This window comes from Lepisosteus platostomus, chromosome 10, assembly GCF_059453375.1.
Source record: "Lepisosteus platostomus isolate fLepPlt1 chromosome 10, fLepPlt1.hap1, whole genome shotgun sequence".
Classification (NCBI taxonomy): domain Eukaryota; kingdom Metazoa; phylum Chordata; class Actinopteri; order Semionotiformes; family Lepisosteidae; genus Lepisosteus; species Lepisosteus platostomus.
Window position 1 is genome coordinate 23,452,889 of NC_142620.1, and position 27,568 is coordinate 23,480,456.

The 27,568-nt window shown below is 37.2% G+C and overlaps 1 protein-coding gene across 2 annotated transcripts in view; it reads left to right on the forward strand.

Moving 5' to 3' along the window:
* tedc1 (tubulin epsilon and delta complex 1) overlaps positions 1 to 27,568 on the forward strand; it is a 61,519-nt gene that overhangs the window by 680 nt on the left and 33,271 nt on the right. For both annotated transcript variants that reach the window (XM_088648855.1, XM_088648856.1), the window contains exons 2-5: positions 96 to 186; positions 2,661 to 2,863; positions 13,237 to 13,401; positions 19,365 to 19,463. In XM_088648855.1, coding sequence (XP_088504981.1) covers positions 96 to 186; positions 2,661 to 2,863; positions 13,237 to 13,401; positions 19,365 to 19,463 — 558 coding nt within the window. The remainder of the gene's footprint in view (positions 1 to 95; positions 187 to 2,660; positions 2,864 to 13,236; positions 13,402 to 19,364; positions 19,464 to 27,568) is intronic.

A 27,568-nucleotide genomic window follows, 5' to 3' on the forward strand; every position in this document is an offset into this window, starting at 1 on the left:
GGAAGTATTAGAGAAAACATGATGATGGTCTATCCTGGACAGCCTGTTCTCATTTATATTCTATTTACTGTATCAATTTTCTTGTTCTCTTTCAGACTGTTGAGTTTTGGAGGTTTTTGCACAGCTTGTTTGAAAGAGAAGTCAGTTTGGGATGTGATTGCACTGCCTTGCAAGAATCTCATATAGGTAAGTTCTGAATCTGACGGGGAAAAAAAGCAGATGCAAAACAGGACAAAAAAAAAAGATGGCTTCCCTAATCTCCCTGTTTGAGAAGGCATTAAGCCTTTGTGGTTCAGTAGCTGGTGATTGTTGATTAGAGTCTTTGGGTGCAAAGAGGATTTGGCTAGATGGAGACAGATTAGAGATTGGGATCACAGGACAGTGATTGACCTTCACCCTTCCTTGCATGGGCGCAGGAGTGAGGTGAAACAGTGAATAATAAAGAGTTGTTTTCCTCCTGCACTTCCCATAAAGCAGCTGCTGAATTTTCTAGCCATGAGAAGACAGATAGGCCTATATGCTGTTACAGATTGCTTTTTGAAAATGTTTGGCTGTGGGCTCTGGAATATTAGTAAAATTCCTTACCAAACAGAATCTGGAAAGGAGAAGGATAAATTGTGAATGGTTGTTTGAGTGCTGAAAGGACACACACTACTCTGTGTTGTCATTTGTGTGCAAAACAGTACAGTTGTGTGCAAAATTGTGGGCATTCCTGGTCAGATTGTACAGTATGTTGCAGTAAATCTATAAGTGAAAAGAAGTTGACAGAACCTCTGCATGGTACAAACTTAAACATGCCATCTTTATGCAAATTTGAATGCTATTTATTAACATTTTTATAGATAAAAATAACCAAACAGTGAATATGGCACATGCAAAAGTTTGGGCACCCTGTTAGTCAGTACCTAGTAATAGTTCCTCTAGATAACCAAATGTTATCTGTAGCTCGTCCTTGCAGAACCTTTTGAGCTCAGAAATATATTTAAATCTTCTTAGATGCTCTGCATGTTTGAAATCACAGATTTTTTAATAATATTTAAGTTTTGGGACTGTGAAGGCCATTCCAAAACCTTAATTTTTCCTGTAAGTACTTCCTGGTTGATTTTGAGGTATCTTTGTGACATATCCAACTTCTTTCCAGCTTCAATTTTTTCCACTGATTCTGGGACATTACCTTCTAGGATTTGTTGATATTTGCTTGAATCCATTCTTCCTTCCACCCACACAACATTTCCTGTGCCATTGGCTGCCATACAAGCCCAAAGCATAATAGATCCACCCCCATGCTTAACGGTTGTCAGGGTGCTCTTTCCTTCAAATGCTTCACCCATTTTTTTCCAACTATATCTTCTGTGGTTGTTGCCTAAATGTTACATTTTTTCAGCAGTCTACGGCACTTTGTTTCAAAAAGTTTCCAGCTTATCAAGGCTTTGCTTTGTAGAGTTTAGACGTTGACTTTTGTGATGAATTCGTAGGAGAGATTTTTCTGGGTCTCCAGATCTTGCCTTGACTTCAACAATTTTAACTCCTTTTTTTAAATCATTTATAAATGATGTTTCTGATATTTCCAGTTTGTAATTTGTTTGTAAAGTGTTTAGAGACCTGTTTATATGCTATATTCTTTTGTAGGAGTGAATTATATTTGTTTTCAAGTCTCTCAAGAGCCCATGGTTATTGAAAGTAGGCAGAACAACTATCACAACCTGAGAGTTTAGGAGAGTCAGAGTAATTGTTCAACCCTGGAATTGTCTTCATCTCACTGAATTTAAGGCTTAACCAGATATGCCCAAACCTTTGCATGCAAGTGTAACTCTTAGGAAGGTGGTAAGAGCAGAGAATATTGCTCTTCGCTGTAGAGTGAACTGTACAACAGGGCAGTGTATATTTAATGGGTAGAACAGCATAAGAAATCTAGGTAACTTGACTGAAATTGTTGTGGGAGTTTTTGCTAAAGTTTTGATTTTAAACACTATACACAAATTTTCCAATCTGTCTTTGCCAGCAGGCTAAGCCAAGGGTAGTCAAATGCTGGGCTTTCCAATCTGTTCCAGTGCACAGCTTGCAGACAGCTTAACAGACACCTTTAATGAACAGCTCTTGCTATGTATAGACAGGTTATTACGCTGAGAGAAACCAACCTAATTATCCAAGCATGAATAGTTTATATCTTTCAGCCTGTTGATGATGGACATGCATATAAGCAAAAAACAGCTTGCATCTGTACTGAGATCTGCTGCAATATATCCTAGCCTTTCATGTCTTTCTTGGACCATGGAAATCTGTTGTATCTTAGTTTTCCTGAAGAGTATAAACTCCTCAGTAGGCTCTCTAAAAAAAGTAATAGGTAAATAAAATGTACTGCACTTTTAAAAGTCCCGAAAAGGAATGAAAAGATTAATCTTTTTTTAAAGTTTTAGATAAAGTTGCATTGAGCCTAAGTTTTAGTTATTTGTAGACACTATTGATATATAAAACCACAAAAAGTCAATCATTTCTTATATTTGTTTAATCTGTTGGTTACCTTTTAAAAATAATTACACAAACAATGCATTAAAGCGATCAATCATTATCAGACAGTGCTAGGTTTTTATTTTTTATTTTTGTTTTTATTGTGTTTTGAAAGGCACTTTAGTTACTTTAATTTTGTGTTCTCTTTCCAGAGAGGCAGGTCAGTGTTGTGCAGTCAGCACTGTGGCACTGTGGCTACGGTGCATTGGAGTTCTATCAGCTGCCCACTGATGGCTCTCAGGGAAGCAGAGAACTGCTGCTGGCATTTTCCTGGCTCCTGTCCAGGGCTGGCCTGTTGGAACACCTGCTGGAGAAGTCCTGCCTCAGGCTGGAGGACATTACGCCCCCCTCTGTGGTAAGAGTGCTAGCAGTATGTCACACTGGAATTGGAGTGTGTGTTGTTGTACAATAATAAGAGCTATACATAGCTGTATTTTGATCTTACAGTACACTGGCTCTCTAAAAATAAACTGAATACCAGGTGGTGAAATACATTACTCAACCTAAATAATTCAGCATACATTGTAATGGTGGTAAAGCTGTTTGAGATCCATATGACTTCATAAGAGAAGCCAACATACAGGGATAGCCTTCTCAGCAATGGCAGTTTTATTCATTATACCCATTGGTGACCATGCAGTGTTACTACACTGATGGAATGAGCAATTGAATTAATTAAAAAGATATCTTGTCCTATTAAAAATGAGTATCTAGATGAAAACTGAAGAATTATAGCTAAAGAAGTCTATGTCCCATTTGTCTTGAAGATGCTCAATTAAAGCTAGCCAGGAAAGCTGTCCACAGGTGATGTTTGTACATATTTGTGTGCTGCTGTATTGTGTGTTGTGTGAGCATAACCTGCTAATATCTGAAGAACAGTTGTGCAATCCTATTAAATGTAATACTACTACTACTAATTCCTTACACTTACAGTGGACAGTACTACTCTCCAGCACCCCTTGTGTGTAGCACCTACCTGGATGATGCGACGGCAGCCATAGTATGCCAGTATGCTCAGCACACATAGCTATTAGTGGGCAGAAGAACAGTGATGAATCATCATAGATGTGGATTGTTAGGAGGTCATGATTGGTAAAGAACAGGGGGAAATTAGGGGTTACCTAGGGGTTACCCCTAATCTTTTTGAAAAACAGCTTGGTTTTTAATGCGTCATAGGCTGGTACCTTTTTTAGAGTATTGTGTCTCCATCAGTATACTGGGGCATTAGGACACACACAGATCGCAGGTTAAGCATCCCCTGCTGGTCCCACTAACACCTCTTCCAGCAGCAACTTTAGCTTGACCAGGAGGTCTCTCATCCAGGTACTGGCCAGGCTTGCATCTGCTTAAGTTTAGTGGGAGTTGCACTTGTAAGTGAGACATGTCAATGAGTCAGGCTTTTCCAGTTATAAATAATTTAAACTGACTGGTGATAATGGGATGTTCCACCACTCACTCTGCGTCAGTTTGTTAGTGCAGGAGCACTTACTACACAAGTAACAATAATCACCATAGTAATCCAAGTAATAATAGACATCTAATAATCTTTTTCTACATCACCTTTCAATGTACTGTACGTAAAATAACAAAAAGTAATGAAAGAGACAGGTGTGACTCACAAGATGTAATATGGGACATCATTCCACAGTCTTGGAGCAACAGTACAGAAAGTATGATTTCCCAGTGTTTGGAGCCCCATATTAGGAATTGAGAGTCCACAGAGCACAAAACATGTATAGGGTGTTCAAAATGTTCAAGCGCTTAAAGGTCAACAGCAGTATTGTGAATCTCAAACTGAAATCCTTATGGACTTGCTTTTGGATGTTGTGCCCTTCTCTGGAAATTCAGCTCATAGTGAAATGCCTAGAACCCCATTCCATTGCCTTCTAGTCCAATGGTGGTAGCTTGATGGACATTCTAATAATACATGTTATACATTATATATAAATTATCTGCGGTGATTTCTTTGTGTTCCAGAAAGAGACAAAAATAGCTCCAATTAAAAAACCTCTAGAATTGTAGCTTTGGAATTCTTTGTTTTTAACCTTTTCTCTTATTTGAATGCAGAAGTATGTTCTCCTCCTGGAATATTTGAGTAGAATCTTCCTGGACCTGTTTGAACTGCTCATGTGCTTCACTGCTTCTGAATGTTTGTATAGATAATGAATACTCACAATTAAAATAATCGCGTTGGCACAGTACATTGATTCAAACAATAGTGAAATCATCACCACATCAGCTAAAGCAATTAATGAGCACTTCCCACAAAATGGTGAAAACCATAGATGCAGATAATTACATGTAAATAGGCAGTGTGTGGGTCATCCTTTATTTTTATCCTTTCCCCTTGTTGGTGTTCAAATCCAGAATGTCTTTGTGACAGGCTGAGCGAATAAGGACTTCTGAGTTATGTTTTGGTATCCAGTATTAAAAAAGAAGAGGAACAGAGAACCTGGCTCAGTTTGATATCTATTGCTAGTTCTGGCTTGGTTTGCAATCCCTCCTACTTGGAATGCTGGCAGCAGTCCTGCTCCTCAGCACCCTACTGCAGATAAAACACTGTTTAAACAGGCCGTGGCACAGCTGTGGCTGGTCCAGGGCCTTTAATTACCCACAGCTGTGGCCCCTCCAGAAAGCTGTGGTGCTGACAGCCTGTCAAAATGTCACAATTCTGTTTGTCGCACCACAGAAGAATATCTTTAATTTCCTACTTTTCCATGTGGACATACATTTCATATGAGTGTAACATTGAATTGAATGGTTGTCTGAAACATCAGGACAAACTGGTTGGGCACTGTATGACACTGTTAAAAATATGTTAATCAATAATTCCTAAATTATTCATATTTTATTTAGCAAAGAAATGAGCTTTATGAGGCCTGTCTTAAAAATATTTTAATACAATTCTATTGGAAGTTTATTGTGGTAGCTAAAAAATAAGAGATGGTTTTTATTGATTGTTAAACTATATTGGCATTAGAACTTCTGAGTTTTTTTGGAGAGAAGTATTCATCGACACTTAAAGTTTTTTTTTAACTGTGATAGATAGATACTTTATTGATCCCGTGAGGGAAATTGCAGTGCAACAGCAGCTTTACACAGACAACACAGCCACAGTGTAATGAATGATACAATAATACTAATAGTACAATACATACAATACAATCAGTACAGTGAGGGGTGCACTAAAAGAGTTACTCACAGTCCGGACACACAAAGAACAAACTAGAACAGAACAGTATGCAGAAAAATCGTATCACACATATAAATATAAATATAAATGTATTGCATAGGTCCCTGGCATATATTGCACAAAAAACAGTTGTGAACGTGAAAAGAAAGAGAGCAGATGTAGCAGTAGATGTGTAGATGTGTTTAGTCCAGAAACAGGTCACTGTCAATGTTGCCTCTGCTCAGACGCAAGGTGGATGCATTGTACAGTTTTATGGCAGAAGGCAAGAATGACCTCCTGTAGCGCTCCCTGTCGCACCGTGGATGAATCAGTCTATTGCTGAACGTGCTCTTCATTTCTACAAGCCTGTCATAGAGGGGATGGGAGATGTTGTCCATGATGGCCTCTAGTTTGGACACCATTCTCCTCTCAGACACTATCTCCAAGGGGTCCAGGTCAGACTCAATGACAGGGCTTGCTCTCCTGATGAGCTTGTTCAGCCTTTTTGAATCCACTGCTCTAATCCCAGGGCCCCAGCATACCACCGTAGAAAATGGCGCTCGCTACCACCGATAGAACATATGTAGCATCTTACTACATACATTGAAGGACCAGAGCCTCCTCAAGAAGTAGTCGGCTCTGTCCCTTCTTATAGATGGCCTCGATGTTCTTAGACCATTTCAGTCTGTCGTCGATGTGGACTCCCAGGTACTTGTACGAGTCCACCATCTCCAGCCACTCCCATGGATGTAGACAGGAGTAGGTTTGACCTTTTTCCTCCTGAGATCAAATCAGTATGGAAATCCAAGCTAGCCTAATTTGGGTCATCAGGCAAATCCTAACTTAAATTGTGTATTTAGCATTTTTCATGGACAATATAGTAAGAATGAATAACGAGCATGTGTAATAATATTCTAACATGAGTACAACATTACCTCTTATGAACTAAAAATAAAATCCATAAAAATACAAACCATAACAGGAATGCTTTAACATAATTATTAAGGAGAAAATAAGATTTATGGTAAGTACTAAGCCTGTACTATAAATATACGATTACACTAATTACTATTATGATACTATATATAACATTCATGTATTATTATATTAGTTTTATTGTAACATGAAAAATGTTTTATTAGAATTTAGTATTAATCACAATAAGTTTAAATAATGTAAATTGCTACAGTAATTGGAGTGCAATGTTCAGTCCCTTTTAAAATAGAATTTAGTTAATCTGCCATTTTGATCTGTTTTTCAAAGGATCATATGCACTCTTGCCTGTGCTGAAAGTGTCTTTTAGTATTATGCTAGCTGTGTTAATCTGTCTTCCTTCTCTGCTACGCAGCTATTCGACTGCTGAAAAAGAAATTATTAGAGCAGATGTTTCGCTTCTTCTTTACTTCATTTTCTCCAGTTAACAATGAACCTGAACAAATCTGTCACTCAGTGACAACTGAAAGCAATGTTGTGTTCAACTGTTTACTTTTTACTTTTTGTATGCTTTCAGGTAAATTGCTTATTTAAATTGAGCACAAATCTAAAGTCCTTTGATCGTGGGGTTGCAAATTCTTTAATAATGGCATTTGTTAGTTCACAGAATTTTAAACCTTAATGTTGTACACAAGGCATGAATGATTAAAACATCATTCGCTGAAATATTTAAGGAGTTTTGAGTATAGGAATTCTCTTTGCGATGCAGTTGTATTTACCATTAAGGGTAAAATCTGAAGGATTTAAGAAGTGACATTTCAAGGACAGCCTGATGTTTATAGTGCAAGTGTTCATCATTAGCCAATAACGATGGTTGGATTTCTGTAAAACTAATATGTCATTCTCAAATGACTAAACAGCAGGATTTGTGATCTCAGGAGCCTGAAGTCTGTTTCTGCTGGTGCAATTCATGCATGTTAATTTTGTGCTAGCAGAACTCTTATCTTTTGACACAAAGGCTTCTCACATCTTCTCCTCAGAAACCTACAGAATTCTATTGAGAGAGATAAAAACTGCTTAATGAATGACACATAAGAGAACTGTCAGCCTGAGCAATTGGGATATGTTCATATACTTACATGCCCAAGATGCCAAGCTGGTTCCCAGCTGGTATGAACATTTAGAGCTCCCCAAATCAGGGTCCCCAAAGCACTTGTGGAGGGGTGGGGAGAATTGGCCTAATTTAGTTTAAATTGAGCTAATGTAACCCTATTCCCCCAGGTCTTGTGCTATTTAATAAAACAATTGTATAAAGAGTAAAGACGTCTGGTGCCGATTGGTCTGCATTTTCACTCTGGTTGTTTTCATACAAGGTTGAACTGCTCTCGCCATGGGTCTGGGGTATTATTTGTAGATTTTAGTGCCCTGTGTTATCTTTTGGTCAGAAAGAAGATAATTGAAAGCCATACAGTTGAAAAACAAAATGGACATGGTAAGAAGTAGTTTGTATATTTCCGCCAGTAGGTGTCAGCATAACTCTGACCTAGTTGAGAAAAGTTGTCTTCAGCTTCTTTCAGTTAATAAATTATATGTGGTGTTTCTTATGCTGCAAGATTCCACCTTCTGTCTCTCAGTCACTGTCACTGATTGCTCAGTGCTGAGATTGAGTCATTTGAGGGCTGAGTCATTTTTAGTGGCTGTGCTGTAAAAGTTCACAGGATAAGACTTGTAGCTAGTCATCCAGCTTCCTGGAATTGTATTTTTGAGCCTATGTTTACTTTTAGAAATACACTGGATATAATATAGCAAATTGGTCAAAAGGCTTTTGTTTTTTTATGACATCTGAACAATTTGATAATGTTTAAATATATTTATAAACTTTTTTTTACATGTAGGGGAATGTTATAATGTAATAATACATTACAATCAATACATTCATATACATTAACAAGATTTTTTTTTTTAATTCACAGCCCCCCATTTGGTTAGGCAATTCACACAGGAGGGTTGAAAGTGACACACACTTGCCTCACACATGATTTATTGTGCAACTCAGGCCCCGCGAGCACACAGCAAGCCACTCAGGTCACTGGTCCATGGCTAGCCCAGGATGTCCTGGCTAAGTATGAACACAGAAGCCCCCTGGGATTCAATGTGTTCATTGCCAATTCAGTGTGTTCTGACACTTGGTCTGATTGTACCTGGCTAACAACCAGTCCAGATTCAAAGAGACAGCCTCTTAACTGTAAGAGCTATCCTTCGCTCTAAGCAGAACCTGGATTGACCATGTAGTCATCTCCAATATACTGTACATATCTTAAGTGTATTAGTCACCCCTTACAAGTGTGTTATACCCGTGGGCTTGTAATTGACTGACATAGAGAAAAGCTTGCACTGCCTCCTGTCTTCCCTGAGAAAAAATATTATTATTACTGCTTGGAAAGAAGCTGTACCACATGGATTGCCGTAAAAGTCTTCTTAGAGGCTGTAGTTCTGAATTTTGCTAACTACACGTGCAGCCAATATTTGAATATGAATTTGAGGTAAACATGTGAAAAAACCTTTCTTTGAGTTAGCCCCCTTAATGATTATTTGCTTTATGCCTAGTGATAAGTAGCCCCTGCATTCTCTTATTTATTCTCCTCTTTATTTTGGGACTATAGGAAATGTAATGTTTGAGTAAGGATAATCTTTTCTGGTGATCCTTTTGTCTTGTTAAAGGCTTTGTCTTCATTGTCAGACAACACTATGGTAGAGTTGTAATGTGCTGCTACCTTTTTGTGACATTTGGATTTCGGTTCATTATTTCATATTCATGTACTGTAGGTCCCACAATAGTGACTCGGTGAATAAGAATTGGAATTGACCATTTCAAGATTGGTGGGCATTATTTTTACATTATTAACCAAACATGGCTTTTAAAGTGCAGTTTAAGTAAGTGTGAACATACACATGCACATGCTAATAGTTATGGATAGTTACTGTATGTGCTCCTATAATTGCCAAAAAAGAAAAATGTGTCCTTATATTTTATTTAGTGCACATCCCTACTGATGTTTAAATTCAGATTCGTCATTTAAGCTGTGAAAAAGATCCAGCTCTTCCTTAAGTCATGTTCCTTAATTTTGTATTGCAAAATTAACATTGTAATCTATTTGACTTGCTGTAGACATCACATAACACACTAACGTGTAGGTAAAGGTAAAAACAGTTGTCTTTCTGTACTCTGTGGTAAGCCTACATTTAATGTGATTAAACATTTTCAATTTTTTATTCCTCTGACAGAAGTACTGTATGCCTCAGATTTCTGTTAATATAGAAAAGGAATTTGAACAGCACAGTTTTCTGACATTTTTGACAACCAAGCCTTAATATATTCAGCTCCTTTTATTTTGGCTGTTTAGCACGATTCATACATTCCCCTACATTTAAGTAAATAATCTCCACTGTTGATGTAGCGGTTGTCATTCATGATTAAAACTGAGGTGTATTAAATGCTAGGAAATATGCAGCCCTTAATAACAGGGTGTTACAGCGTTATCAGCTTTTACAGTGCAATGAAATACTTTCACTTATCTTCAGCAAAATGCCAGTGAAGATGCATGTTACTTTGGAAAGACTGAACACATATTTTTGTAAAGAAAAATAAGTACAGATAGTGTTTTATAATACCATGCAAATTATTTGTGAATCTGAGAAGATGTCCTGTATTAATATCAAGGTCAAAGAAAATAGAATTATGAAGACTTGTGCTTATAAATTCACCTGCATTTACTATACTGTCTAAATAAAATATCTCTGCAGTCTTTTAATAAAAACATCTTTCAGTTCTTAATAAAATTGGTTACATTATTTTGTGCCAGTCTAAGTCTTATACTTCTACGAATGGTTAAGAACGGGTTAAGAAAATGTATGACCTAAAGGTATTCATTATCAGATTTACTTTTTCATTCTAGAGATCACTTGCTGTGGTATTGATGGTTGGGTGTTACACATTTTGGATAGTGGAGTCTTCTGCAGGCTCTTCTGCATGGACGTTTGGACCAGAACACTTTGAAGGTCTTTAGGAGTTGATGACTTGTTTCCTTCTGTCATTTCCAATCTTGAGCCCAGAGATCCTGACGCAACTATCTTATCAAGAACAGGCCTGTACCCTTACACCCGAAGAAGGCTCCACAGCTGAAATGTTGTATTTTCTTTATTTTCTTTTCAGCATGGTATAAACCTATTGCTTGCTCCTAAGATTAAGTCAGTACAATTAAAGGAATATAAAAAGCCATTTCCAATTTCAAAGGTTTTTAGTATTTGTATACTAAAAGTACCTTTTAAGTATTGGTTGGTGTTACTGTTCATCACTAAAAAAGTGATCAATTTTTTATATTGAAGCAAAGTCAATTAATTGAGTGCGTTTGTCACCATTAAGCTCCAACAGATATGTTAAACACTCTTAATTCAGTTAATCCAACTGAAGAACCGCTGCATGAATATGAAGTGAAAATGTATAGATTTTTTTAAAATGGAATACATTAAGAACCTTAGGCCACATTTATGATGGTTTAAACACTACTGAATTGCCACCCTTTTCTATATGTAGAAAAAATAGGTCTGTAAAACGTACAGAAAAAAAATCTTTTCTAACGTAATCATTGTTTACTTAATTCACAGTAGATATTTTTTGCTGCAGTACATAATATTAAGTAAGTTCTGTTTTTACTACAGTTTAACAGTTTAAGATATTGCTGGGTTAAAAATGTATTTTTGTATAACTTTTAGTTCTACTGTGCACATTAGAGTGACTGGATTATGCATTTCTACAGTGTTAAAAACATAATAAGTAAGACAAAAATATGAGCAGGCCATTTTGATTATTTTAGTAGCTAAATGAATATAAAGTTCTTTTCAGCAGCTACTTCAAGGAGTTCAGAGTTTGGGACCCCCTGTTCCAGGTGACAAATGATATGCGTAAAAAAGTGTTTTATGTTCTGTCCATCCATTTCCCAAGCACTATGTCCAATTTAAGGTCACGGGAGGGCCAAAGCCTATTCCTGCAAGCAACGGACAGAAGGCAGGATGCACCTTAAATGGGACACTACTCCATCACCGCACAGACAACAGACACAAACATGCATACACTCACACCTACAGTAGGGTGAATTTTCCCAAAAGCCAGTTAACCTTCCAGCATGTCTTTGGAATGTGGGAGGAAACTGGAGCATCTGGAGGAAACCCACATGAACATGGGGAGAACATACAAGCTCCACACAGATAGTACCTCAGGTCCCAAACGGAACTCAGGGCCCTGGAGCTGTGAGGTAGCAATGTTAACCACAGCTTCACCGTGCCACCCATGTTTCATACTCTTTGTCATAAATATTTTAGTTTACCCTTGTGACCCTGCATACGTGTTAAAATATTAAGTCTGAAGGGTCAGCTCAGGCAATGGTGGTCATAGCTTTAGGATTTTCTATTCTTTGGTCAAATCTACTTTGAATCACTTTTGCTACTGACTGAATGTATTGTTACTTAAATATTCATCTTTAATCTTGCTCTTCTGTGAGCTCAATGTACTGTTAAGCTAGGAAATTATTTTTGTGGTAAACTTAAAACCAAACAATATTTTAAACTTGTGAAACTTGCTCAATCTAAAATATAAAGCTTCAGTGTAATCTCCCTTGATTTCATTTCCACATTAAGCCATATGTAGAAACATGCTTTCTGCAACTCATGTGATATGTATATGTTCCTTGTGCGGATCACATTGTACAAGATAATGTTAAATTGAATTTGACAGTTGTCAGTCCTTCGTTTCATGTAAGTTTTTTTTTTCTACCAGCCCATATTGGTTTGTTACATCATACACAGATATAACTACTTTTCTACAACTTGTTTCCTAGCTATAAAGGACTCTTAATCGTGGATATAGATCAGAAAGAACTAAGGGTCTAAAATGGATCATTGCAGTATACAAAAGGTTATGTTGGACTCATTAGAGATTATGTCCCTTGTTCTTTCTTATTGGTTAACTAGTTTTCAGTGTAAGTACTTTGGTATTTTATAGTTTTTAGTTTGAAAATTACATAGATATACTGAGGGGCAAAGGAATAAATTGATGAAAGAGTACTGGATCCAATGGCATTTGTGCTTTTTAATGCCTCTCAGTATACTTGCATATTCTTGCATATTCTTGAACATGCATATTATAAAGAAAACAAATGGTATTTGACTCCTCCAAAGGAGGAAATGATTTTTGACATGCATGTCAGACAAGTTACTCTTGCTTAAAGGGGAAGGTCACAGTTATTTATTAACTAACAAATCCTTGTTTAACAACAAGTGACACACATCACACATCAGCGACTACATTCTCTGGTTTGGTAGTCTGTAGATCTGAGTGTTATCAACAAAGTGTGTTTCAGTCCTGCACTTAATATGAAAGCCACTCTGGACAGTGATAAAAAAGATTTTGAATAACATCCAATGTTTTCATCTCTCCTAGGTTGATGGAAACATTGTAAGGAGGGCAAGGTTGAATTGTCTATTTGAAAAGAATTGCTATTAAAAATTGAAGAATGATTGCCAATTCTGCAATGTCCTGTTTACACCTTATTTTACCTCTGTTTCAGCTCCCTCTGTCTGTGTGTGCTGATGGAGACCTGCCTGTGTCTGCAGAGGTTGCCGAAGGGCTGGAGAGCAGTGTCAGGCACCTGCAGTGGCAGCAAGGTAGACTGAGGCTCCATTGGAAGACTGTCCAGGCTTCACGAGAGGAGAGAGCTGTACTGCTGCACAAGGCAAGTATACACACAGGAAAGTTTTCTTCAAACCTTGAGCAATTTCAACCTCAACCCATGGGCAGAGCTTCCCATCTGGTTAGAAATTTGCCAGTAGAGTGTGTTCTGCTGTAACACGGTAGTTGCATTCCTGAAGATCTTTGCATTATGGAAAGGTTGTCTTATAATAACCAGTGATTCAATTATAATTAAGGGTTTGTGGGAAGATGTCTGGAAAACACCATTTTGCTTCATTTAAAAAAATAATAATTTTGAACATTGCTTTTGTGTTATTTTATCAAAACTGGTTTAGTATGTTTTTGTTTGTTATATTATCATTTGTTAATTGAATTCAACCCTGAGAAAAGCACAGTATACTTTGTCACTGTGCAGTATTAAATGTATCGAAGGAGGTGTTGTAGGCACAGAGAAATTGAGGATGGTTTTACATTTTCTACAACCTTAAAAGTTTTTAAATAATCTGAATAAATATTTAGGAAATGTAATTTTACATTATTCCCCCACTGTGGGAACGCAACTGTTTTTTGCTAACTAGATTCCACATACTCAACCAGAACTATAACCCCTTCATACTTGTGTTGTAAAAAATAGTCATAGTAATAAATTAAATGCCTTATTTCCGATTTGCACTGTGAAAACAGTAAAAGCAGAACTGACTGGCCATAATAGAAAAATCACTGAAATGAAGATATATATCAATATAAGAATTTACTGTAACTAAAGTTGTTTTTTTGGAGCAAAAAAAAACAAACAAATTTATTGGCCATGTAATTGGCTTGGTTTGCGATGATCAGGTAGACATTACTCCAACCTGAAATTGTCCAGTAAAAAGACTAGGTGGTGTGCTAGATAAATACTTTAGCCTGGATATTGCAGGCTTTATAAAGTCCAAGTTTTGCTGCTTGCTAACTTTGGCTGGTAGTGGAAATTCCTGAAATTGACTGAGTGCCACAGGGATTTTATATAGGGGTCAATGGTGGAAGGCAGAACACCAAAGAGAGCGATGGTTCTAAATCTGAATAAAAAAACAACAATCAACTAAATGGGTAAATAATGATGATGATGGAACTTACAGGGGTATGCTTTTTCTGGACCGTTTGTGGCTTGGTTGAGTTACTACTTGATTAACACTGTGGTCAGCAAGTCCTGCCACACTTGATTAAAATGTGTTTGTCTATATAAAGACATGTCCCCTGGTTAATGCAATAATCGTCTTTGAAATGCATTACTCCATTAGAGAATTAAATTCTCTGCAGACGGGGAAAGATACATTTACCAATAATAATAAAAAAAGATTATACACTCACAATTAATCCTGTAATAAAGTTATACAGTATGTAGTGCTAAATGGATGCTTGCACATGGGCCTCACAGTTACTCCTGTTCATATTTAAGCTTTCTGGGGAGAGAGCTTGGGACTTTCATGATCATTTTCTTCCGAATCAGTACAGAATCAAAAGGTCAGTATACATTAGAGAGTGGTCTTAAATCGGTAAAGCCCTGATGTCTGCCTTTCATTTACTGCTCCCTGCTTTTTCATAGTCTGCGTGATAATGACCTTACTTTCAGATCACACTCATGCCTACATCTTCTGTGTGCACTTTTATCATTAACACAGTGTGCATGGCAGAATGACCTGTGGGGGAACCCTGAGGTTTAACAGACACATGGCAGTCCATCATGATTGCTGACCTTTGAAATAACATTAAACTCCTGTATCCATGTTGACAACAGGGCTCCTGTGGCTCGTTGTCTTCAGAGGAAATTGCATAAAATAAATGTTGTCAGGCTGTCAGTAAGCTTAAAAGGTACTGATGTGATATATCGCTATGAAATCCAACCAGTCTTTTTTTGGCAGGCCTCATGGCTTTATTCATTTAAGATCTGCGATCTTGAGAACCCCTGAAAGAGTGTCTGTCCATCACACGATCACACTGCTGGGTCACAGAGTTCATGTTTATGATTGACCTAGTTACCTTGTACACACCAGGAGACGGAATGTCTCTATTTTTAAATACGATGCTGAAAAATAAAGTTTAAATTTACATTTAATATCTATGCATTATCCTTCTACCAGTATTATTAGACTTGGTAAAATATAATTAACTAGGTAATAAGAGTGTTGGAAATCAATATGGATACAAATAGTAGTATTTTAAAGCCAAATTAAAAATAAGATTTATTTTAGCAAGACTTTTATATGTTTTAATTACTTAAGACTTAATATGTGTGAAACATGGTCAGACATGATCCTGTCTCTCCTGTTTTACAACAGTGTTAGTAATTGAAGTATAGTTATCATTTATTATTATTGCCAGCAGCCATATCACTCTGCATCTCACGACTGGCAACCCACTGAAGCTAAGCAGGTCTGAGCCTGGTTAGTACCTGCATGAGAGACCTCCTAGGAAAAACTAAGGTTTCTGCTGGAAGAGGTGTAAGTGGGGCCAGCAGGGGGCGCTCACCCTGTGGTCCATGTGGGTCCTAATGCCCCAGTGTAGTGATGGGGAAACTATACTGTAAACAGGCGCCGTCCTTCGGATTAGCCGTAAAACTGAGGTCCTGACTCTGTGGTCATTAAAAATCCTAGGGCGCTTCTTGAAAAGAGTAGGGTTGTAACCCCGGCGTCCTGGCCAAAATTCCCAATGGCTCTTACTGATCATGGCCTTCTATGAATTGGCTTCATTACTCTGCTCTCCTCCCCACTAATAGCTGATGTGTGGTGAGCGTTCTGGCGCAATATGGCTGCTGTCGCATCATCCAGGTGGATGATGCACATTGGGGGTGGAGGGGAGTCTCCATTACCTGTAAAGTTCTTTGAGTGGAGTGTCCAGAAAAGCGCTATATAAGTGTAAGCAATTTATATAATTATTATTATTTTCTATTAGAGTTATGTTGCCTGTAAGAAAATAAATAAAAGCTTTAAATGAAAGGAAGCTATTTTTCTTTTAGAGCCATCTACTGTAGCTCATTTAATTTCCTGCAGTTAGGTGATCTGAGATCTTATCATACAGTATATATTTAAAAATAGTTCAACAGACGTTTTTTAAAATGCGGGGTCTCTCCTCTCATAGTTTCTTGAAGGTTATTACTAAAAAATACAATAGACACCTATGCAGTCCAGATTTCCATAACAAGGTTTAAGGTTAAATGGCACATAATCAAATGTTGCCTTGATCTAGAATGTACAGTATCAGGGGTGCCTGTGAAAATCATTGTACTGAGACAGTGAAGTGACATTTGTCATTTTTCTGTGTACTGTTGAAATCCCTTTTCTAGATGAAAAGATTAATATGAGGCAAAAGTACAGAATTTCAGCTTTTGTTTAGCCATTACATTATTATATGACATTAGAGCAATATCATTTGTTGTGTTCTATCCCCCTGTTTCAGGTGAGTTTAAGTACTGGGCCAAATTAATTTAAAGTAAATCAACCTAGGTAAAGGTAGTATTTGGTTGCCTTCTTCTTACATACAGTACATGACTGCTTCATATACGTGACCCAGACTCTTGATACTATACAGTATGTTCCTTTGAAATGCAAAGTCTCAGCTATAGCCAATTTCAGTTGATGCATGTTTGTAGGGTTTTCTGACTTTATTTCCATTTAAACAAGTAAAGTGCGTGCAGAAGAGAATTCGAATAAGAAGATTGACTTTACTAATTCAAAAGTTTCCACTTGGAACTCCTTGGTTAAGTGTGAGGTATATTTTGCACCATTGTCTTGCTGCAGGTCAACTCACGTCAACTCACGTCAACTCACGTCAACTCACGTCAACTCACGTCAACTCACGTCACACTGCCAACATGAGTTACATCATCAATAAAGACCACAGAGCCAGTTCCAGAGGCAGCCATGCATGCCAAAGTCCACCGCCATCGTCCTTCACAGATTTATTTTGGAAAAGTTTTGACGTTCATTTATAATGAATATTGTATAGAATTATTATATTGTATTTAATTAATATATATTTTATATATTTAATAAAAAGCTACAGTATAATGTAGCTTTAAGTTATAATGTTTCTAAAAATAGGTAATAAAAATACTGTACTTGCTGTTGTTATTGTTGTAAAAAAAGTTGTAGTACTGATTTAATACCACTTGATATGGAATATTAATATGGAATCATGGAACTAAAGACATTTTGGCAGCTGAAATATCACTTGTGGATATATGGATGTGTTCAGTACTGACAAGAAGAAATGCAATTGTTTGTGTGTTAATGCAGAAATCCAGGTAATTCCAAAGGGTTCACAAACTTTTTCTTGCAACTGTATTTTCTTACTTCTTATGTTTCTCTCTTTGTGCTTATTGGTGTTAAATTTCAGTTGCCAAGTGTCTGCTCAGTTCTTGAATTTCTTTTAGTAAGTCCCTTGCTCTTTCTTCTGTGTTTGCCATTCCCCTTATTTTTGCATCATTGACAGTTTAGTTAAGTTTGTCCCTTAAGATGACTTCTTGTTTTGTGTTTATTAACTAGTTTCTGGTCCCTGTGCTGACTTGCTGTTTATATCACTAGAGTGCTTTTCAACCACAACTAAATGGGCAACGCTGTGAACACACGTAGTGGAAATTATTCCAGACAACACACATGTAAAAGTAAAATCCATAGAGTAATAGAATAACATCAGTTTTTGTGCCACCAAGCATCGCTTGGGCATTACACCTCTTGGGCCTCTTAGCAGTCACTCAAGCAGATAGAGGCACGAAAAAATACTGAATTTGAAATCAGAATGTTATCATTGATTCCCAGGCAAATTTGACATTCATATTGTAAGAGGGTGCCTGATAGTTTTGGACAAGGCTGCATGTGTGATAATCAAATGTGATTGACGTTGATGTGCCAGAATAGTGTTTAATTTGTCCTACTCCACAGATGTCTGGAGCACTGCAATTTGCTCAGTTGGGAGTAATGCCCACTGTTAGCTCATATGAGGTTGACAGTGCAGTGTAAAATGCTGAGATTTGTAAGTTTTTCTTATATAGGTAATGTGTCTTCTATGAGAAGAATGGTCCAGCATTATATTTGTTTCTTTAACAAGGATGGTTTATTGATAATGTATTTGACCTTCTCAGTGACTACAGTTAAGACCTCTGCCTTCACATTTCGTGCCTTATGATTTTTAACCTTTTGCAGTTTGTTTTTTTTTGGGAGGGGGGGTTGTTTTGAAAAAAAGGTTTACTCTGACTTGCCTTAGAGCTTGTTAAAGAGTTTTTTTTTAACTTAAGACTTTAAAATGCATCAGGTCAGATGCTGCAAAGGCTTGTCTCCAATTTAGAGAGGGACGTTAGTTTAGCACCTGTCTCATCATATAGTACGTCTTCCATGCTCAGTGTCCCTTAGTATCATATGTGGAACATTTTAGTCCAGCGGGAATTAGACACTACTTCCAGCAACAATATGAGTTTCCTTTGAGCTCTGTCATCCACAAAGCAGTCAGCTTCAGACATGCTTGCTTCTGAGATCCAGTGAGATAGCTTGGTACTGTATACACAGATAACTGGAAAAATGTGGTGGGTACATCAGATTTGTGAGATTAAGAATGTTAAGTGGCTGTGTTACCCAAGGAGCAGAGAAGAGATATAGTAAAAATTCTTACAAAAAAAAACTTAAAAATGTTGACATACAGTATAAGCTGTCCCAAGAGTTTATAAGTAATAATAAGTGATTCTGTATAATATGACAATGAAGTATCTGTGTTGATAATAAATAAATATACAGTACTGAAAACAGAACAGTGGCATAGTGGTTAGCATTGCAGCCTCGCAATGGGTTTAGTTTTGGACCTGGGGTGCAGTTTATATATTCTCCCTATCATCCCATGGGTTTCTTCTGGGTTATCCGGTTTCATCCTACAGTTCAAAGACATACTGGCATGTTTATTTACAAACTGTATAGTTAGAAATAATAATACAGATATAACAAGTAATAATATAATAAGAGGCTCTTTAATCTGTTTTAGATCCATTCCTACACTAAAGGCTGTCAAATCATCCCTACAGTCAGCCATCTTTCTGCTGTGGAAACTAATTTCATCAAAGACCCCATGGAGCAGAACAGGGTGAGTGTTTCTCTAACAATTATCACAGTTTATATCTGTGTGTGCTGGTAAACGTTGCATGTGCTTAGAATTGCGAAGCTTACCTCATAGCTAGAACAACATTCTTATGTGCCATGATGACAGAGGTGCTTAATCTCACTTATCTCTGAGCAGATCCACAAATGTACCATTAATTCAAATTGTAGAGGCATCTATTTTGTTTAAAAATATTTATCCAGTAGAAGACTGCCTCTGACAGAAATCTAATTTGCTGTGAGGCTCTGGATGACAGGTGGGAATCCTGGGTTCGAAGAACTTGAAGATGAAACACACAGTTTTAAGTGGATTGCTTACGTCAGCATCTAGAAGACCTGGATTTCAGGTGTGGCCTTAATCACTGCAATACAATTAACAGTAATATGTATTTTATTGTAGGGTATCATCTAAGGATTAGGGGAAGTTCTAAAACAGATTATCTATCTGTAAAAGAATCTGTAAGAGTTTTTCAGGGACACTATTTTCCTCCTGAAGTGTCAATCAAGTGTGAATGGTTACTTGCCAGCTAGATATACTTCTCCATAGGAGGTAACCTAAAGTAGATGATTCTGTCTGAGTCCATTGCTAAATAATCATGTACTTGAGAAGGAAATGTTTTACATTTGATTTCAAACACCCTTAAAGCAGCATTTCAAACAGTAGATAACTGTTTGTTCTAGCTCATGACATGCTTGATTGGGGTAGGATTTTGAGATGTGGTCTCTAATATGTGAATATATAATATATGAATATATATAATATGTGAGTTCTAATATGTGAATATGTAACTGGATTCTGTTTTCTAGCGGTGCAATGAATAATGTTGTTTTTCCCCAGTGAAACCCTAAAGCCCTGGAATCTGTGAGATGGAGGTCAGTCATGGGGAGATGTTGAAAGCAGTAGCATACAGTAGGTAGCTACTGAAAAAGTTAATGAAGCTTTGGCCCTGACACTTTCTAGATAGTATTGAGTCCTTCCGATTTTGTGTATTTACAAAATGATAAATAATAAGCTTATTTTTAACTTAATATTTTATTCAAAACCTAATGCTAAAACTGAAGACTTATATGCCTAAGCTAAGTAATTCAGGTGGGTAGCTGCGTCAGCATGCGTAGGCCTCAAAGGAACAAGTAATAGGTGTATTCCATCCTGAAAAAAAGAAGAAAGAAAACACAAAGTTTTGGCCGTGGAGTCTTCTTCAGGTTTGAGCAAACCTCACACCTGAAGAAAGCTCTACGGCTGAAACGTTGTTTTCTTTCTTCTTTTTTTCAGCATGGAATAAACATATTACTTGTTCCTAAGCTAAGTAATGGTAAATATCAGCTAAATTTGACAATGTTGATTGTATAATTATTCAGATCAGTGAGCTCACTATTTGGTGTAGCACCTCTGGCAGCAATTAAAGTCACAGATCTTTTTGGGTAGGTCACTACCATCTTTGCAGATGGTCTTGGTGCATTTCTTGCCCATTCCTCTTGGCCAGAATGTATCTGGTCATTCATCTCTGCACTTTTTATGTTATACTCATTTGTACACAGTATTCCAAATGAGTTATTAAAAGTACATTGTACAATTTTATTTTTTATACTTATTAATTTAATTTTATGTATTGATTTAGTATTGAGATCGTGATTTGCCCCCACAGCTGAACAGGGGGCAAAAGATTTCATTTATATTATTGATTTTATTGGTAACAGTGCCTTGACTGTTTTCATGGTATGTTGCAGTGATCTGCATTCAAGCCTGCAATCAATTAGTTTTATTTTTTTTAATCATAAAAGCATTCAATGTTACAAGGGCTCTGTGCACCCACTTACCAGTGATGATGTGGTCTGAATTTACCGTCTTTGGCCACTATTAATGTAAGGGGACAGACTTGCAGTTATGTTAAATAAAATAAATAATAAATAAAATATTTTTTTGGCTGAATATATTGAGCTTAAACTCAGTCTTTTGTATTTCAATTGTGAAATTATTTCTTGTTATTTATACAGTTGCTTTTACTCTCCTTGGACCACCATCCAATCAAGAATCTGTGGCAGTAGTTGAAAATTACTCCAATGGTCCTCATTGAATTTAAGGGAGCTTGAGCGATTTTGCAAAGAAGAATGAACAAACATTAACCGTGTTCTCGTGTACAAAGCTAGTATCCAAGCACACTCATGGCTATAACTTCTGCCAAAAGTGCCCCTACCAAATGATGATTGAAATGAAGTGCATACTTATGCAATCAGTTTTTTCTATTTAATATTTAGAATTATTTTAGGAGGATCTGTTGGATTTTGCTTTCACTTTCACATTATACAGTGTTTTGTGTCAATTGATGGCACAAGAAAAAAAAAACAAATGATTAATGGTTCCATAACAGAATGTGAAAAAGTCCAAGGGGACTGAATGCATTTGATAGCCACTTTTTCAAAGCTTATAATATCTTACATGATGTATGAAAATAATAGAAACTATTATTATATAATAGTTATATCATAATAGAAATCTATGGGAATTACAGTAATAAAACAGAAAATAACTGACAAAATAAAATAACTGAGAACTGAGAAAATAAGCTTCTTCTTTTCACCTCTGCCTTCCATGAATTTAGTGTATAGTTTTCCATACTTGGCAAACAATATTGATTTAAAAAACATCTTGAGATGTAAGAAGAAGAAGTGTAATATAGAAAGAATAAAGAAACTCAAATCAGATCTAAGAATTTTGTTTGAGCCAAACTTTATATAGTCAGCTGGCTTGGGAAGAAGATTAGGTCAGTTGGCAAACAAACAAGTAAATGTAATTGTTTTGAATGATTTTAAGTGCTCACTATTCCCCCTGCTGGGTGTTTTCAGAAGAAATGATGTGAAAAAATTGTGTTTGCCATAGATTCTAAGTAATGGTAACAGCTAAATATTGCTTTTAATGGATCTCTGTTAAAAGCACAATTCACTACCTGTTCTCTGGTGAGACGAGTAGATCGAATCCTCACTATCTGTTCTTTACCACTGTAGGGGTTTTGTGAATTTACTGGCACAATAATTAGTTGTAACAGTAAATTGTGTGAGTTTACTTTGGCTATGAGGAATCAATCGTCAGAACAACAAGGAATCTTTACAAGGATTTACAACAACAGAATACATTTATTGATACATAAAAATAATGTGTACATAAAACATTCAAAATATCAAGCTGATACAAGGTACTACGGTTAGTATGCCATTGGTTACACTAACGTCTTAATCAGTCTCATAAAATAATCAACATTCATGCACTCTTAATTAACTACGGCTACTTAAATTAATTATATTGATAATAATGTGTTAATAAAATTTTAATTTTGAGAGGGCTAATATTGAATTATACTCATCCACATCTGTGGATTTGTAACTCCCACGCAGAAGGATGGGGGAACAGCTGACTAAATCCATTGCAGTGCTATTTAATCTTGCTGGCTCTGTGCCACTCCAGTCCTTAAGCAGTTAGAAGCATCAGGGAGAAGGATCCTGCTGTTGTCTCGCACTGGCAGTCGATTCCCTCAAATGGATTCTGCGGGTCAGCTCTGAGCTGAACTGGGGACAAAGTCTGCACACAGGGTGGTGTCTGCGCAGTCTGGGTGAGTCGCACAAAAAGAGGAGAAACTTGGTTTGCTCCTGATGTAGTGGCTACTGCTAAATAATGCTTTATACAGGATGGTTGACAAAAAGTCCAACCGTATTGCTCCGGTGATCAAGCAGGCGCACTGTGGTAGCTAGCTGGCCATGAGGTCTTGCTGCAGGCTGGAGCTCAGGCGGAATTCTCTTTACTATATGAATGGACTCAACCTCTTACTCTGTGCTTCAGGAAAACGTTTACAGTATGTCCCAAAGTTCAGACAACTTGTCAGTCAGCCAAGTTAGTTGAGCAGAGAAGAAGGCGAAGTTAGAGGTGATGCACTGCTTTTTAAGTGGGAAACATGTGGTTGGTGATCGGTCACGAAGCTACCAGGTGGAGTGGGTGCCCATACCCTTCAGGTCCCTTATTAGTTGGTCATCTTGTTGAATGATTGACAGTGGCCTGTGACTTTTAGGGTTATCTTCAGATGTGCCTTTGTCCCTCTGCCAGGCTCCAGCAGTGGACATCTGTCTTAACTGGATCTGGACTGTTCTGAGAAAGATCGTTATCCTAAAGATAAGCTCATCTCCCTCACTTGCTCACATGCAAGTCCACAAGGTCATCCTGTGGGTTAGACAACAGAGAGGGGCCTCTTTCGCTACATCCCTGTAACAAACAACAGGCTGTTGGTTTAGGCACACAAAGCTTGTTAGAAATCCTTAATATCACTTAATTCTAAGTGAAATGATAGGTCTTGTCCCTACACTACTAATCTGACTTCAGAAACACCTTTTGTGATGATGCCAGTAGGAGCTTTTTTTAATGCCATCTACTGGAGTGAAAATACAGGATGAACAATAGAACAGCAGACAAGCTTTTCCGAAAGGGTCCCACTGGTATACCATGGGAGCCCGGAGGGTTTCCAAATGCCAAACGTAGGGAAAAATCAAACAAATGTTTTGTGATTTTTGTAGAATTCAAGACTGTTCATGTGGTAATGTTCTAGTTTTATTATTTATTTCAACAGATTTATTATTTAACTGTGGTTCTGTTTATTTTGGTCTTTATTTTTTTGTATTTAGTACAAATATATTTGTTATATTTGTTTCAGGCAGCACTAACTCACATCTTTCACTACAATTATCAATTTATTTCTCCAATTGTATTAGCTGGCATACTGTGGGTGCACATGCAGATGATCTGTAGGTTTTCATCTGTTCATACACGCTGTACTGTATATATTACAGAAATTCCAGTATATATTCACTCCCTACCCATCTAAACTCCTTATCAAACAGAATATACATTTTACTTATCTGTTTGCTGTGGGAAGCTCTGTCTTTCTTTCTTTGTTGGGTAGGTTTGGGATTTTGGAACCGTCTGTTGTCCTAGTAAAGGACGGAGCAGAGCCACAAGCAGTCAGGGCGTCGAAGTGTTCCCTTGCTCCATAATTGTTTGATTGTTTTCCCTCAGCTCCATTTTCCTTTGACTACTGGATCTCCCTGCTTTGGATTATCTGCTTTCCTTCACATGCTTGCTGCACCCTGCTCAGATCCCAATTGGATTCAGCCCTCAGTTTCAAGACGACTGCTCAGCAGGTCTGCGCACTGGTATTACACTGAACACATGGACTTTTAAGATACGATGGCACTTCCTGAAAGAGTGGGGGCTTTAACCCTGGTGTTCTGAATAAATCCAACTCTGAACTTAAAAGCGTTACCTTAGTTCAATGTGAAGCAGTTCCTCACTTGCTCACCTGATCTGATGCTCAGTGCTGCTGCATAATACTGCATTGAAGCATAATGCTCCTGCAGGCTCAAGACTGGCGTGTTGTACATCCACAGCATAACTGTCACATTCTCATCTTGCAAGAAAGCTTCTCTGCAGTTACGAGAATCGTGTGTTTGCCCCACTGGAATATTGTCACATGGAAGGTCCCAAACTTTGTTCAGTGTAGAGATGTTGCTATCAAATTGCCAACAATCACTACTTGTGGAGTTTTGGTAGTGACTTGCACCCCAAGGTCAAAAAGCTAACAACAAACAAATGGACTATAAATGACCTCCTTTTTTCTTTTTCATGTTTCTTTTGATTTCACATTTTTTACCACTTTTGTATTACTTACCCACTTAGTTGGTTATCTCCAATTAGTATTTTACTAGAAACAGACCCAGTGATTGAGAATTTTTTTAAGACTGCTGTCTACCTCTGAAGTAATAAGACACATAGGCATGTTCCTTCTACATTTTCCTGCTTGAGTGCTTGGCACTTATCAGAGGAGCAACATGTCTCATGCCAGCATCACTGCAGGTACCTGCCAAGCCGAGTCCTTCTTCTGACATTAAGGGTGAAGACTCGCAACCCTACCTTAGCAGTGGTCATAGTCCTCTGTTTTTATGGTTAAATCTCTCAAACACTCCTTATGATTTTAAAATGGCTTGATGTAGATTTGGTTTCTTAGATGTTTTGTTCTGTCATGTGACTGGTGATGATATTACCAGTAATAGCTATTAAAGTGGAAATGAAACTCACAAACTCATAATAACAATAACAATAATAATAATAATAATTTCTTACACTTATAAAGCGCTTTTCTGGGCACTCCACTCAAAGTGCTTTACAGGTAATGGGGACTCCCCTCCACCACCACCAATGTGCAGCCCCACCTGGATGATGCTACTGCAGCCATAGTGCACCAGAATGCTCACCACACATCAGCTATCAGTGGGGAGGAGAGCAGAGTAATGAAGCCAATTCATAAATGGGGATTATTAGGAGGCCATGATTGGTAAGGGCCATGACAATGGCTTTTGAATATGGCCCTAAGAAAGTTGTCATCTTACTTGATAACTTTTTTTTAAAATGTAGGATGTTTTTATTTGGAGAATAGTGTGCCACAGCTAGTTATTTAATGGTATTTAATTCCCTGAACTTTTGTCACCTGCAGCTACAGCAAGGCGTGGTGTCTTTACAGTGTGCTACTGGTTTCCCTCAGGGGTGGAATAGACAAGACATGGAGGGTGAACTTGCACTAGTGCAGAAGAGCTACTGACAGTACCAGTCCTTTTGTCCTATATCTTTGTTTCATTTAATAAGAATTAACAGCCACATTTTTTAATTATATTCTTGCTGAGGACAAAAGGCCAAGTCAGCCCTGTGAGATTGTGAGATGACAGAACTGTCATCCTGATCCTAGAAAGACAAAAGGTTACCATTCTGTGCTAACTTGTCCCAGTGAGAAATCAGGACACCTTGAATTTTCTTTAGTGCTATAATTCTCCCTTCTCTCTCTTTAAATTTTGGGGATAAACTGCCTGATGGAATTTGTGAATTCATATGGAAAGAAAAATAATCTCATTGACTTCTTCATTCAGCAGAATGAACGATTTACAAGTGGCCTAGGAAAGGAAAGTTAAAATTTAATTTTGTCATCTTTGTTTTGAGTTCTGCTTCTCTTTGGTTTAATCTTGACCTTCCTGTATTTTCGCAGCCAGGAGTGTTTGGTCTTTACATATAGACTTCATTACTTAAGCCTATTGTTTTGGTCATATATGTACACGGTAGGGGTTTTGTGAATTTACTGGCTCAATGGTTAGTTGTAACAGAGAATTGTTTACTTTGGCTGTTAGGAATCAATTGACAGAAAAACTAGGAGTCTTCACAAGAATTCATAACACATGGGATGCATTTATTGATACATTATGTGTAGATAAAACCATTCAAGATATCAAGCTTATATGGTGTGCACAGAAGAGATACTGTACATTAAAACAAGGATACTACTGTAGGTTTAGTATACTGTCCATTATACTAACATCCTAATCAGTCTCACTAACATATTCAACATTCAGGCGCTCATAAGTAACTACTGCTACTTAAATGAATTAAATTGATGTTAACATGTGTTAATATAGCAATTTTATTTTTGAGAGGGTGAATATTGAATTCAGCTCATCCACAACCGTAGATTTGTAACTTGTGCTTAAAAAATGTACAGTACAGTAATTAAGATTTACTGAGCTTTCAACAGATTTAACCATCCATTTCATTACCCTACATTGTGATGCTCAGTAATAAAATACACAGTAGATAATATACTGTAAGTAGTAAAATAATTTGCCTCTATCACATATGCAATGCTGTTTACTCACATTTTGCAGTGAAAAAGATGTAAGATGATACGCAGAGGTTAGCACACTTAGGGGAAAGCAAAACAAGACTGAAGTGTAAAACAGCCCTGGTGGAGACAACATTACATTCACTCGTTGCTGTTTGTCCCGGGAAGGAACCTGCCTCACTACTTGCTCTTTCTTCATGTAACATAAACTCTGCTTACCTAGAAAATGTTATTATGGGACCACAAAAGTTGAATTTGTGCAAGTCCAGACCTGCGTAACCTAGGAAGAAGGTGTGCTTCATTTTTCATTTAGTATATAAATTCGCAGTTTAAGAAGATGTGGCATTCCCATTTTCATACCCTTCTTAAATGTATTTCCCCTTTCTTGTCC